The sequence below is a fragment of the Calliopsis andreniformis genome, chromosome 5 (assembly GCF_051401765.1).
Source record: "Calliopsis andreniformis isolate RMS-2024a chromosome 5, iyCalAndr_principal, whole genome shotgun sequence".
Taxonomy (NCBI): domain Eukaryota; kingdom Metazoa; phylum Arthropoda; class Insecta; order Hymenoptera; family Andrenidae; genus Calliopsis; species Calliopsis andreniformis.
The window spans coordinates 6,616,965-6,632,633 of NC_135066.1; the positions used below are offsets into that span (position 1 = coordinate 6,616,965).

At 43.8% G+C, this 15,669-nt stretch overlaps 1 protein-coding gene across 1 annotated transcript; it reads left to right on the forward strand.

The window, feature by feature from the left end:
- The first annotated feature begins 6,930 nt into the window (after positions 1 to 6,930).
- On the forward strand, positions 6,931 to 10,491 carry Rh5 (Rhodopsin 5). The gene is made up of 8 exons (XM_076379382.1): positions 6,931 to 7,297; positions 8,213 to 8,404; positions 8,821 to 9,036; positions 9,128 to 9,258; positions 9,345 to 9,517; positions 9,600 to 9,757; positions 9,825 to 9,920; positions 10,008 to 10,491. Exons 1-8 carry the CDS (start codon positions 7,236 to 7,238, stop codon positions 10,123 to 10,125), a joined length of 1,146 nt encoding a protein of 381 aa, XP_076235497.1. The 5' UTR covers positions 6,931 to 7,235; the 3' UTR covers positions 10,126 to 10,491.
- The last annotated feature ends 5,178 nt before the right edge of the window (positions 10,492 to 15,669 follow it).

Sequence of the window (15,669 nt, forward strand, 5' to 3'; positions counted from 1 at the left end):
GTTTATATGGTATGCTTATGCATAGCTAGATATCGACTTTAACTCTGTAATAGTATTACATCTTTAAGCTTCGTTTGTTAAGCTTCTTATTTCTCTATTTTTTTCACTCTAAATTATTGTTCTCCTTGAATCTTATTTAATCAAAGCTTTAACATAATAATAAAGAACTATTCATTTTTGTAAATTTATTTTCATTTTTCCAAGGATTCTCTTTCAGTGTCATTGAAGTAGACATTAATGGTGTAACAGAAAATTCTGCCCAACGACCGTCTCCTAATAAAACAAGTTCGTATCCTCCTGCAGCTATAACGGGGTTCACACGTAGCGTACGTAAGTACCCTACAAAACACTGGACAGGATTAAACCAAAGCCATTTATTCGCCATCGTTCGATAAATGCAATGCGGGCCAAGATACACGGGGCCGCGTACGCAAATCCGCAGGACGGAGAGGAAAGAAAATAGAGCGGGAGAAGCCGGCAGAAAACGTAGATGCGAGTAACGCGGCGAAGAGTACCAGTAGAAGGCACATAATGGCGAGTATTACGGGCACTTAGTCACTTTTGTGCTTCGGCTGGCATTGTGCTAAGACAAAAGATGGCGAATCCCCGGCAGCGATTCAACTGTCCCGTACGAGCCAGTCGGCGGCACTCGAATAACTACGAGGGGCTCAAGGCTAAATTAAGCCGAGCAGGATGCCGCGGCAATTCGCGAGCGTTCACCAACACTCGCTCTCCTCTTACCCCCTTTTCTCGTTTGTTATGGTCACGATACGCTTGCACGTTTGTTCGTCCGCCTACCAGTTGCAAATGAGACCACGCTACCGTCTTCGTGCTCGAGCCGTAGCGGAACGACCGCGACTGAAATCTCCGATACGCATTGTGTCATCCCCCTTTGTTATTTTCTTCTGTCGCGAGTTTACGCGGCACGCGGGCTGGCCACGGCGCTCGTGCCTCCGACAATACGTTCTTCCACCGTCTTCTCCCTCTCATCTTTTCTTTGCGTTCAGTGTAAATTTCGTTGCGCCTCGGGCCACAGGGCCCGATTAGTCACCCCTGCCGATTATTTCTCGGTCTCGTCTCTCTGTTCAAGTGAAATAAGCTGTGGAATTCGAAGACTGAGTTTCTAATGCGGACGAGATTTCTGAATCTTCCTGGAAAAGGGATTTTGTTGTACAGTGCGACGTTCTTTCGGAAATGCTTAAATTCGTCGAGATGCTGAGAGTATTTGCGAAACTGTCGTAGACTGGAGCTTCGGGAAATTTCGAATAGCGGAGTTACAGTCAGAGAGGAATAGACGGAACGATTTGGAAGACCACTCGGTCGAGGGTTCTTTCATCTCAACATCAAAAGGCAATTCCCGAAATTATGGAGATTTTTCCGAAGAATTTCGCGAAATCGACGTTATTCTACCCAAGAGCCGCGCCTCCGTGTTCTTTGTCGGAATAAACGGGTCGGGGACCGCGGAAGGGTGAACAGGGTGGAGACGGAAGCATGGTCGCCGTAGGGGGAGAAAGAGGACAGAAGAGAAAAGAGAAAAGTCGCTTGGAACAAATGAGACGTTATTCCAGGCACCAGACGTATGTATATTCGGTACCCTCGTCTCAGCCATCGGCCCGAGTTCCCGACTTTGCATTTTTACCCGGAGCTCGTGGTTCAGTCTTAAAACCCTCATCTTTCCTCTTTTCCTGTCCCGAACCTTCGAATAGATACTTCTCGAGCGAGGAGGATGAGCGTTGCGTTACACAGGTGATCCCCTGCGGTCTCTATAATGCGTTCAACAGAATGTCCCTGATAGCATGCGCTTGTGAATTACATAACGTGCGAGACAAGTTGGGAAGGGAGTTTCGAAATTGGAGACGTGATGCAGATGTAACGGGCAGTTAGCAAAGTCATGCATCTGCTTCATCGGTTCTCAAACTTTTGTCTGTCGGGTTGTCCCCTATAGATTCTAAGAGCCTGATGACCCCTCTGAAGTTAATAAGCTATTAATATTGATCTGGTATATGTGAAATTATCACCTGTACATCTATTAACCCTGCGATATTTCCTTATCTACATAAATAAAAGAACATATTTCGTGATTAAAATTAAGAATACGTCATAATTGTTAAATTAATAAATAATATATGAATACATAATACACGGTTTATACAATGTTCGCGTAATATAATATTGAAATGCGGGATTTTGATTAAAAGCGATTCTGCTACTTTAGTAGGTATTATCACGAAATATACAATCATAAGCGCTTTACCGACTGAAATTTTATGTTTTCATAGATGACAGAATGAAGCAAAAAGAGACAAAAAAGAAGCAAAAAGCACACTAATATTGAATATATTAAAATGATGATTATTCATCTATAGTCGAATTAACGAGACTAATCAGCAGATGTAAATAAATGAGCTTGAAATGAGTAGATCCCTGTACGACTAGCAGGAAATTAATATTTAATGCGCCGTTTAAAAGGTGACGTTCTAATACTTTCCCATTCATAATCAGAACTTGAGAAAGTTATAATGAGAGCACACAGCAGAAGCAAGAAAGCAAAAGTAAACTTGGATGGCTCATGAAAATATGACTGTTAATTTCAGTATTTCCCAGGTTCGTCCTTGAATGTATCACTTAAGCCTTGTTCAGATTAGTCAAATTACTGGAATTCAAGCAGCTTGAATGTAAGTGATTTGAAGCAACTTAATCAATGTGAACCTGTTATTTGACTTGATTTGTAACATCCCTCCAAGTTTCTATTTTGTCTAGACACGTACACATTAGTTAAGCGAAAAAAACATTTCTATTTGAAGACTTACTTAGTTCCAGCTTTATAAATTTTTCAAATAATTTTCAATGATATTATGTCAATAATCTAAAATTCGTCAGAAATACAGATCCTCTCGTAGTGTCTCACGCACACAAACTCAGATAAGTACATATTATCCAATGATAAATACACGTATGAACGTGTTTGAAGCGAGAATAGTTTTACGAACAAACACGGTTACGTTATCAAATTCCCTCGACTGTAAGTTTAGTATTTCATTACGGTGTAACAGAAATTAATGAATTCAAATAAGGCATTTATGTAAGCAATTTATTTAATCTCAATGCAAAGTAAAGTCACTTTTTCTATCATATCTCTAAAATAAAAATGATACAGTAATTTCAAAATGTTATTTTTTATCTTCACCTCAAATAGAATTTACCCAAGTCTGGCAAGGACATCAGTTAGTTTGAGAACCAGGGGCCAACCTGCTCTAGCACCGCGCCTGACTAAGCACGATCCCATTCTACTTCGATTTCCTCTTGTCGGACTAACAGGAGTTCGTAAGACGATCCGCGAGGACCCTCATCCTTCCCAAGGAGCGCAGGTCGATTGCGACGTTTAGGCGTTCGTCGTCAAGCGGTATCGCGTCGGAACGACGGAAACGTCTGATCCGCATAATTTTACGCGACGCTCGTAAAATATGTTTCTAGCTTTTACGAGGCGATATCGTATCTCGCCGACGATCTTTTTTCCACAGGCATAGGACGTTATCGTACGGCCCTCTAATGTTCCAACTCACTGTATGGGGTCGATTCTCCTCGTCGTTGCATCCGAAACAAAGAGCGGAGAGTCTGATGCGACCGCGCGCCCGGAAAGATAACACGGAAGCATCCGAATACGTATCGGGAAAGCGGGACAAGTAGCGCGTATAATACGGTTTATTGTGCGCGAGATGAGGATTTCGTTTCCGTAAATTCTCTCTCTTCTCAGAGCTTCCTCCTAGCTTTGTGGCGCGCGAAAATAATTGCCGCGAAACGGCGCACGATTGGCGAAGGGAAAGTGGCAGAGGAAGGAGAAAAACGGGGAAATAAGAGAGACGCTCACCTGACTGTTTGCCGAGAGACTAAATAGGATATCGTCGTTAATATCTCTAGGTCTCTACCGCGTGGCTGTTTCGGTTCATCCAAGCGAAATTGTTCGCACGGGAAATCGTAAAATCTTCCCAGGGGTCTATCGGATTTTGATTGATCCGCGGGAGGCTTGTCCTCTGGGAAGCGAGCACTACGATTAACGGAGACGTCGAATTGATTTCGCCGTAACGAGGACTGAATTCTCTTAGTACATCCGCCGACTCGCGTCGTACAGGGTGCACCGTCGCGTCGTCGTCTCGCTCTGCCTTCCCTAACCTCGTGGGACGCGATTTGAATAATCGCGATAGCTCTTGAATCGGAAAAAAGTGTCAATCTGCACCCTCGTCGCACTGAACTCTCTCGAGCGGCCGCGCACGGGAGGCAGCATGGGAGGAAGCACAGGAAATAGCAAGAGCGCGCGAGAACGGAGGACTGTTACCATTAGGGACGCGACTGCCGTAGATGAAAACGACGCAGCCCAGACCGTCGACCGCCCAATTAGCGTTAATCCTTGTTAATCCGCGTCTCTTCAATCTGCATTCCTTTGTTCTTTGTTCGGGCCGCTTCACGGGCCGACTATTGCGACAGTTTACGACGAGAATATCTCGAGTCGGTGGCGAAGCCTCGGCCAGGGGGCGGCGCGCGGGACGAAGGAATGGGGGATGGAGCCTAGCCTCGATACTGAGGTAGAAGTAAGCTAGAACGCTGGGATTCCTATCTCGACGAGCTTCCACCAGTATTTCATTCGCGACCGTCGATCTTTCCGCTGAAACGCCACTGAACAAGGGGAGGAACGAGCGGCGCCGACGAACTCGAGAGCAAGTATCGCGTAACGAGCTCGCCCCGAAATGCGTCGCGAACGAGCCGACTAACTGTCCTGTGGATTAGAACGCATCTGTATTGTCGAGGCTGAATGGAGAAAAGGTTGTAAAGATGGAAAAATAGTTTCGTTACTTCCTTGTGCCCTAAGTTAACGTTGCGACAGAGAAAAAGAGAGAAAGTATCGACACATAACCCACAAACGCTCTTCGCGTGCATGCAAATACCTCGACTCAAACGGTTAAGATGTCAAATCTCCCAGTAAGTGGAGAACCTAAAAATGCATGCTACTATACTCTACCATACTTTAATATTAGAATTTACGCTTACAGTTACATAAAAGTAGCGCCAATCCTGAGGTACCTGGATATGGTAAGCTATTAAGACGTTTAACTTAAACCCAAACATTTGACACTAATAAGGTTTCTCTAATACTGACATGCAGTATGAAGTCTTTAGACTGAGACGAAAGGAAGAATTTTCTTTCATAATCCACATACAACGCTACTGGACTACCAATACCACTGATAGTCTCGTTGGCATCCACCGCCGACTGAAAGCAACGACTACGGTCGATTCTTCTCCGCATCAGCAAAACGGACGCTGGCTGGATTGAAACGGAATGCTTGGGGAGATTTGCGAGATCAGTGGATCGAGCGAGTTTGTTTTCGATACAATGACAAGCTGGAAGGGAGAGTTGGGAAAAGGGAGCGCTCAGAAATGTTTGTCTCTTCGATGCGGGGACAAGGCATTGTCCTGGTGTCGATGAGTACTGTCTGTGTGGGCACCTGCGATCGGACGGTAGGCCGGATGAGACGAAATTCTGGATATGTGGGGAAAAGCAAAAGTACGATGGGTGGTCATTCGACGGAAAGGGGGTGGAGAGATCTATCGGTGGCGAGACCAGGGTAGACGCGAAAAGGAGAGCAATCGATGAGGGATATCGAACGCGGAGAACGAACGAAGCGAAACGAAGAAGGAAGAGAAAAGAGCACGTCGAGTCGCACGGCGAAGGAAAAGAGATGAAAGAGGACCAACGTGACGCCGGTCGCTCCGCTCGCATTGTTACCATAATCGGCCTCGGTTGGGCCCATTGTTTGTCATTCAATTTTCCCGCTGAATTTCCATCGCGGACAATACCAGAGGCGCTTTATAAGTCGCGGGAATTACATGGGCGAACAAAGCTCGTAAATATATCTGTTGAATTGTGAAAAACGTGGTGCTACTCTCTCTTGCCAGGCGTAGAACGAGACCCACTCTTCTCCGCGCGCTCCTGCCGCCTCGCTCACACTTTAGCCGAACGAGTGGTTCATCCCTCTCCATTCGCCGCGCTATCTCTTCTCCAGTCGTTGTTTCGGTCTAGGTTGCGCGTAAAACACGGGGCCGCTGTATCTTCTCGCCCAGACGAGGCTACTCGCGCCGGTTCACTATCCAGAGAGTGTTCGCGTACTCGTACGGGCCGAGCGCTCACGCGAGTCACCCTCGTAAATCAGTGGAATTCCACGGCCGTTCCGGGACAATTTTATGATTTAATCCGGTGGATGCGCGAAGGCTGTGGTCGCGGTAGCTTCGAAACTCGAGCTCGCGATATACAGGCTGCACTTGCCGAGATGAATTTCGCGCGGCGCCAAATGGTGACCGCGTGTAAAAATGGTTTGCGGTGGTGTGGCGGTCACTGGCGAGGGGGTAGAGGCGCGACGCGACGCAGCCGTCCGACGCCCGACGCCCGACCAGCGTGAAATTTCAGGACGCTGACCGACGTGCGTCGCAATTTCTCCGAATTTTCGATCGGTTCGAGAGCGTTATTCGGTTAAACCGATAACGAAACGAGCCCTCGATTACGAGATTGACAGCGCGCATCGAATCGATTCCGAGAGCGACTGGGAGCCCCTCGTGACTCCACCGCGCTAAAAACCCTTCCCTCGATCGGATGCCGACCGTTTTGAAACCGCGACCGAGCCGTTCCTGAACCGTAACCTCGAAGAAGGATTAAGAATGGTCGCGTAAGGGCATCGCGTCAAGGAGGGCAGAAGCGCGATGGAGATAGGTTCGCGTGACAGACTAGGCTCAGCCGAACAAAAGGTTTCCCGTATTCGTAAAACGTAAATCGAATTATACTCTCATTTGGCACGCCATTCTCGATCGCGATCCCTACTGGGTATAAAAGCAAAGGACCGTGGCCGACCGAGACAAGTGAGTTGCGGAACGTATCCACGATCTCTGCACCCGCGTCTCACTTCAAATCGTGTGAATCGTACCTTCTTCCTCTCCGAGTTGTCATCGAGTTTATTTTCTCCCTCTTCCTGACAGTGTTGCGCCGCGACAGCCGAGTCCACAAGCCCCTTCGCGTGTTTGTCGTTCGGTCGAACCGCGAAAGGAGAATCGCGCAACCGTTCGATCGTGTCCGCTATTCAGTCGGCCGAGCAGCCGCGATTTGCATCGACGCGTCCATCGATTAATTTGTAACGCGATTCCCAGTCCCGTGCACCGAGCGTAAACCCGAGTCTTCGAGTCGTTCCAGGATGCTGTTGCGCAACGAAACTGTTTTCAACGGCCCGTTGGCTTTCGTCGACCAGGAGAGCGGGTGTGTGCACGTTATCTCTCCACCTTCGAGTCACTTCGCGACACTCGATATTTGACACCGTCTCGATAGGATACACTAGACTGCCTGTTTGCGTAAAATTCAAGGCGGACGAAAAACGCGTTCGCAAATACTTGGCAGAATTGGAGAGCCTGATGCAGCTAAAAGGATTCTTTAGAAAAACCGAGGGTTTAATGTAGGAAGACATTTGCGCTCTTTCTGCAGTGTGTTCGAGAGTAATACAAAAGGAAAGGTGGTGACTCCATTGGAAGAAATAAGTCGAAAATATACAACACAATTTTTTAACATTGCGCGTCGATAAGAAATTGATTTTCAATTTTATCACAGTACGATTGTGCTAAAGTAGAGCTTTAGACGCTTGAGGAGTACAAGTGGGGGAAGGTATCTACTTTGAAATAGATGAAGTCGGTAGTCAGACTGTGTTACCTCGTGTACCCCTTAAATCGCTAAAATTATATCCAAATATACTCATACTCAGTGAAAATTCAAATTAAATTATGTTGAAAATGAAATTCGATGTTAAAACATATTTGAGAATCATTTTTTTGTTTAGAATTGCCACCGTGTCTCTTATACTGCCGATAACAAAAAATATTATATAAATGGAGCAATAACGTTCACCATATTTATAGCTGTGGTAAAACGATATATATTACACTTCTAAGCAGTCTGAATTGATATTTATAAAATACAGTTTGTATTTTTGATAAAAAAAGAAAAAGTTACAACATTGGATATCAATATATTGAAGTAGAAATATGTGTTTTATACCATTCGCAAACGATCGTAAACATCTTTCCATTATATCTACGCGTGTCATATATTCTTGAATATTTTTATATTCCCAAATCGAAGCTAGGAGTATTAAATTTAAAACAATTTATTACGTTATATTAGAAGCCTACCGTCGATGGGAGAAAAATACCTGGGATGGAACGTTCCTCCAGAACATTCTGACCTCGTACATCCCCATTGGAGAGTATATTCCGCACCTCCAAAATTTTGGCACTTTGGACTTGCGCTTATCTATACAATCCTGTGCGCGATGTCTTTCGTTGGAAACGGTTGCGTCGTATGGATATTCAGCACGTAAGTGTACCATTTCTTATGGCAACAAGTAGCACCATATTACAGTATGACCTAGATTATTCAAAATTCCACTAGACTTATAACTGAAACATCCTGTTGGTATCTAGTTTTATCTTCAGTAGACTACTATTAGATCACTGTCTAACTCTTAATCGATATTCTACTGTACTCTCATCTACTATACGTTTATCTTAGCTGTTTGTCTTAAAACGAAGAATCACGAATAGGGGTAGTAAAATTAGTAATGGCGGTGACGGTGGTGGTGCCCTCCATCGACGTCGAGCGAAATCCTCCCTTAAGCACGTACATATTTGACGATGTACCGACCACTGTTAACCGCCATCTGCTATCTTCCCTTACCCTTCCGGTCTAAACCATTGCGTCGATCGATGCAATTTATTGGAGTGTGCTTTCAGATCGAAATCGTTGAGGACGCCTTCAAACATGTTTATAGTTAACCTGGCGATATTCGATTTACTAATGGCCTTCGAAATGCCAATGTTCATTATAAACTGCTTCCTGGAACGTATGATCGGGTGGGAACTAGGCTGCGACATCTACGCGATGAGCGGATCAGTGTCTGGAATGGGCCAGGCTATCACGAACGCAGCTATCGCGTTTGATCGATACAGGTTTTAAAGGATTTGTAGTTATATAAATGTTGTTTACATTCAACTCTGATGACAAGTTATCGAATCGATCGCATTTTACTTGTTTTTGTAGAACCATTTCCTGCCCGATCGACGGACGATTGAACGCGAAACAAGCCGCGCTAATAGTCTTTGGTACATGGTGCTGGGCAACTCCGTTCAGCGTTCTACCGCTGCTAAAAGTTTGGGGCCGATATACCACCGGTAACAATTCTTTTGACCAATCGGGCTGGCTTCAGACGTTTCTCACGATCAGTTTCGTTCATTGCGTTTCTCTTCGATTATTTTAGAGGGCTTTCTAACCACTTGCTCGTTCGACTTCCTGACGGATGATCAAGACACCAAGGCCTTTGTTGCTAGTATTTTCATTTGGTCCTACGTTATCCCTCTAATACTCATCATTTACTTCTATTCTCTGTTGCTTCAATCTATACACAATCACGAGAGAATGCTTCGTGAACAGGTCAATAATAAATATTTTTATCTTCTTTACATGATACGATTGTTTAAATCAAGTCTAACGATTCTTGGCTTCTATATTATAGGCAAAGAAGATGAACGTGAAATCGTTGGTGTCAAATCAAGATAAAGAAAGGAGCGTCGAAATGAGAATCGCCAAAGTGGCATTTACCATTTTCTTCCTCTTCCTGACGGCTTGGACACCTTACGCAATTGTCGCGCTGATAGGAGCATTCGGCGAGCGGTAATTATTGTATCATAAGGCGATTAAACAGTGATCACGATATCTGACCGCAATGTTTGCTATTTAGGGAATTGTTATCGCCGTTTTGCACAATGCTGCCTGCCGTGTTCGCGAAAACAGTTTCCTGCATTGACCCATGGATCTACGCCATCAATCATCCAAGGTAGGACCGATTTCTTACCCTCTTTCGCGGTAGAACTCGTTGACACGTGTCCAAACGAAATCATTGCCTTTCTCTTCGCTTCTCCAGATACAGACAAGAACTGCAAAAGCGATGCAAATGGATGGGCATTCATGAACCGGAACCAGCATCTAGCAACATCGACGCGCAATCAGCGCAGGCAGAAAAGATCAAGGATGATGCGTAATCACGCATTGGACACCGTTTAAAAGCCTCTCGAAGTGAATTTTGTCACATTCGAGGGCAGGATTATGGATTTTTCGAAGTGTTAGATCGAGACGCACTAAAGCCACCACAAGTGTGATCTCGATCTGGATTGACCCATGGTTTTTACTTCTGATCTAGGTGCTACGTGGTTACGCAGGTGGGACTGTGAGAAACGAATATACCAACATTTACGCCAGTACCATCGATTGTACTCCTATTAAAGCATTATTAAAGTAAGAATAAGCGCAAATGATTCACCAGCGATTTGCCTTTACTCCGAAATTTCCTTGCCGCCAACAATAGATGTAGTTGAAGTAAATGAAGCTGAAAGCGTGTTATTGTTGAATAGCTGTTTCTTCTTAAAAATGAATCATCCGTTTAACGATACCTTGGTTCATCTTCCCCCAATCTTTCACTCTCTGGCTCTCTCCTCTTTTATATACTAATGCTCAAGAGGAGAAGAAGAGACGCGGTTGTTCGAGCGCTTGTTATGAAAAATTGAGACGATCTCGTTACACCCTCGTTATCCTGATCCCCTTAACTCCTTTGGTATTTTCGTTCTTAAGACTCGCCGAAAGGTGATATCTCGCGGAGGCAAGCTATATCAGGAAAAACGGGGTACAGACATCCTTCTTTGTATGCATGAATCTAGAAGTTGCGGGGACGCGTTTCATTCGCTAAAAATACAGCACGACGAGCGGTGCCTCTTCAGCTTGGATTTCCACAAAGACAGAGTAACTTATCCTACTTCTCCATGCCATGTAAAATATTCTACTAGCATAAAATTAACGTTGAAAAGTAATGCCACAAATATCACAGGAAGTAACGATTTTCAACGCATACGACGTTAGTATACAATAAGCCCGTCAAACTGTAGAATGCAAATCAGAAACAAATACTGGCTTGACCTACATTGCACTGCAATCTGGAGAACAACAAAGACGACTACTCGTTTGTTGTGTTCGATCTCACTGTTGAACGTATTCATCGCGTAGACCGCTAAGAACAAACTTAGTGGGAGTATCAGGGGACTCTAATCGCAGTGGCAGGATCAGCCTCTCACTCCAGATAGTGGTTTTCATCGTAGGAGGATTCCGATTCATTGAGGAAGACAGGACGATTAGGCGATGCTGGAGGGTCGCAGCGAAAGTTTAGTCCGGTACTCGTGACGGTCGGTGGATCGTGCACCTACATGTAGGTAGTATACTCGCGTGGCTCCCCGGACAGTAGGCGGAGTCAACGGATAGCTCGGCAGTTCAGTTAATATGCAGTTAGTACGTCATTTGTTTCTCGCCGCTGGGAGGGCTTATCGTAATCTCTGGCGTCACGGCTAGCCACCATCTCCCACGTTAGCGATGCTCATTCCTGCTATTGGTGGTCCACTGATCTCTCTCGCGATCGACTATCAAACCTCGCGAGTTCTACCAGATGTGACGTTTACTTCACATAATTCTTGGATTTTTTTATCGGCTATTGAATAGGGTTAATCATTATTTAGAGTGAACTCAAGATGACATTAGAAGACGTTGGTATGTTCAGACTGGATTTGGAAAGGTATAAATAATTGAAGTGTGTGTTAGGAGTGAACGACGAGTGATTGAAATCAAGACAGTACGGAATTAGTGACATGAAAGTCTGAATGATAGGTCTGATGAAGAGAAATTTCCAAGCGTAACCCTTACGTTTTTAATGAGACCTTCTTTGATTTTAGAAATTTGCCAAGCCAGATATGTGGCTATGTACAATTTTAGTACTGTATAGTTAATTATTTATGAGATATTAATGATCACAGTTATTCCTGTAGAATTTAACGATTTAACAACTTTTTACTTCTTAAGTATTAAAAATTTCCAACTTCCAAATAGTTAAACTTTCAAATACTAAGTTTTTATCGGCAAATTGCTTTAATTAAATATTTAATATCTTATAACTATGCAAGAAATAGAGGTGTACTATTCAAATAATATCTGTTTAATTTTGTGAACTATTGATCATATGCCGTGAAAGTAGATATTGACCTATTCAGTTTTGATAGAATATACAAATTATCAAAAGCTCGTTAAACAGTGAGTTTATACTTTCTGTGTAGAAAAAGTGAGTTAGTGAGAAGTGTCTCTCGTCACTGTAACAATCGTAAAATTAAGTTAATGAGAGTCAAAGCGTAATTTCAGTTTGTTTTAAACACATTGTTGTTATTATCAGTTTAAAGTGAAACTTTCAACTGAAATCTGCTCGCTATGTAGGATTCCTCTATAGTGAATAAATGGAGATATGTATTAATACAATCGTGAGTATAATATTATAAATAGCGAGTGAAAATCGTACGCTTTTGTGATATTACATTGAACCATACATTTGCTGGAAAATGAATATTTTATCTTTAGTCATATTGCCTAATGCTCGCTTCATTTACTTAATTCATTGAACGATAGCGCATATTATATTCTACATGTATCAATATAATACCCACATAATACCACTGCTGCCACGATGCCTGAACATACGATACTTATTTCTTCCGATGTTCTGATATATAGGAAAAGCCCCATCAGCAAGTGAATAATGGTCAAGATATCTTTTCTTGTCGTCTAGAGTCAACTTTAGTCTCAACGCGACCCATTCTTTTCTCGAGAGATGTGGTAGGAGTCATCGAATGATAGAACTTTCAATCGAGCCGAAATCCCGTCGAACCTCCCATTCTCCTCATTCACTCTGCTTTCTTGTTCGTTGTGTGCACGCGACTTCCGCGCAATCAAAGTTTCCCGCGTTTCGTCCAGTTACGAGAAAGCCAACAAAGAGTAGAAGGGGAACCGAGAGACGAGGGAAGAATGAGAAGAGGGAAAAGAAGGGTGTAAGAGAGTCTGACGGGAGCGAAGCGAAAATTCGAACGAGAGGAAGCGAGCGCAGTAGGGCGAGGCGAGGGTTCCGGAGTCGAAGAAATCCTTGATTAGATGTTCTCGTCAAAGGGACTCTTCGCTTTCTGCGAATCGAAGAAAGAAAACGGGAGACAGGAGGACCAGCAACTGCGTCGAATCGGCGGGAAGGAGGGAAAAAGGTGTGAGGGGCAGCGTCGCGTGGGGTTGGGCTGTCGAGGGAAATGCGAATGGAGGCGGTGGGACGAAAGAAGTAGAAGGAACGGGAAGAATCGGTTTGGAAAACCAATTAAAAATTGTTCCAGTCTGCAAACGTCGGAGAAACGGGAAATCGAAAGACGGGGGACGAAGTAGGCAGCGTTTTAATCGAAGAGGGCTCGGAAGGGATTCCACCTTTTCGAGAATAGAAAGGAGGGATCCTGCTCGGTTTAAGATACATCCCATCCTATTTCCTGAGGTCGCGCGACCGACGACGACCAGTTATGGATGTTGAAAATTCAATTACGTGGGATTTATGGTTGTCGGCACTGGGCATATTTATTATCGTCGCATCTCCTTCCTTCTAAGCTGAGCACCACGTGCCCTGCCTCGCTGGTTTGTCCACCATCGAGTATTGCGTGCGCGTCCGATCGCGTATTACAGTGACGCGCTCGATTTCTCGTTTCGTCGCGATCGCTGCAATTCGACCACGTCAGCGACGTAACGAAGTGCAAAAGACGGAAGGGGAGGTTCGAGTGCTCGAGATTTATCGTTATTACACGAGTTTACCGTTATCTAGAGACGGTCGGATGTTTTACAGCGTTCGGGTGGACGGTCGGGTCGCGACGCCATCCTTTTTAGCAGCTGTCTTAATATCCGTTAAGCGCAGGGTAATAAACTCGACGGTGCTCATTAAGAGACCTCGAGCTTTATGGTCCTTTTTGTTCGCCCAAGCACGAGACGTGCACTAACGCGGGCAATAAATACCATCCTTATCGGTGACGTTTCGCCACCTTGTTATCGCGTATTGATTTTCTACGCGCGAGCCAGGAGACCGAAACACGATGACGAGGTTGCTGGACTTGCGACGAACGTCATACGGTTCAGCGCTGTGCGGTGAAAAATAGGGGCGAGCAGAGTTTCGTTCGACTACCGACTTACCTTTGCCCCTGGAACTGTCGCCGTTATAGTCTACTTATTTCCTTGGGAATCGGTCCGTCGCGTCGCGTCGCCTCTCTGCGAACTACGATTTCGCGCTTTCGTTCGATCGCGCATATTTCATGCGAACCAGACACGTTATGCTTGTGTATATGCTCATAAAACTTTCACTCGAACGGAATTCGTTCGGCTGGCGAACGTCATCGATGGTCCTGTCGGTCGTTTGTGGTTATTTATTTAATGGACTAACGTTGGCACGTTTCACGGGATTTCCTTTGCTTAAAGGATGAGGTCTTCAGTCTTCGAACCGCAGTTTTCGATTATATCCATAATAGTACAATAGAAGTAATTAACATAATTCGCGCGAAGCTATGTACAGACATAGGCTGTCGTGATATGTGTTGTTTCCTTATCCTGTACCAAAAGACAGGACTCTAAAAGACTTACAATTAGACAAACTTTATTTCTCTTATTTTGCGAACTAATTATACTTATCCACTCATCTCTTTCCTCCTTTGCCTTTTTTATTACGTCTGTTGTATTTTCTTTTCTGTATATCAACTCTTTTTTCTTTTTAACTGCTATGTGTCTGTATCTCTTACCGTACATATATCAAATTTGTGTTCATTAATGTATATGTCCGTTTATAAATTAAATTACATTAAATTAAATTAAATTAAATATTTTTTCCTTTGAGGCTTCGAGTTTAAAAACTGGTCAAGAGTACGCGTACTTAGCTAAATACTGCTTAAAAGCGTTCAATGTGTATGTCGACGGAGTGTCAACGACGCTTGATTTTTTACACACGAAGTACCTCTCTTACTTCTCTACCGTCTCAAGTGACGGTACATGGTACTTGTAAACTAAACGAAAATTAAAAAAAGGAATTAAAAAATATTAATTACATAAATGTTTTAATATTTATTATATAAATATTTTATATTATATAAAAAAATAGAATTATTTGTTTTTGAATTTTCGAAAAACGGCTGACCATCTGCGGCTGGAATAAGTTTGAAATGTTTCCAATAGAGGAAGTTTATCACTTTTTACAATTTAAACAACATCAGCACAAGACAGTTTCAATGCTTCCCTCGATAGTTACTAGATAGGCTTAACGCCGAATCGCCTACCAGGACCAGGACGAAATTTACCCTCCCTCCTTTTATCTTCCCTCTCTCTTCTACTTCTCTTTGCAGCATCATCATTTCACTTTCAAATTCTACGTAACAAAAAATTCGTGCACATACCTACACGTGAATAAACAGTGACAATCTACAAAACTACGAATTGCTAGATTCTAGTTGGTTTAAACAAACAGGTACTTCAGATGCTGCTGATATATTACATCCTCCCTCTCAAATTATTGCCCTTTCTCCTGCCTGATTCCTATACTACCTTCAACCTACCACCAACATTTGGTCCAGAACTGTCATTGTCACGCTACTCATCTCCGTGTTTTGAGCTGGGCAGTCAACTCGAAACATCAGTTCGATGTGCTTTAGCGGGAAACA

Bases quoted from the DNA above. Each gene is read 5' to 3' on its own strand.
- Rh5 (XM_076379382.1), top strand. From the start codon at position 7,236: ATGCTGTTGCGCAACGAAACTGTTTTCAACGGCCCGTTGGCTTTCGTC. The intron at 7,298-8,212 runs GTGTGTGCACGT...ACGTTATATTAG, and splicing joins TTCGTCGACCAGGAGAGCGG to AAGCCTACCGTCGATGGGAG. The intron at 9,259-9,344 runs GTAACAATTCTT...CGATTATTTTAG, and splicing joins TTGGGGCCGATATACCACCG to AGGGCTTTCTAACCACTTGC.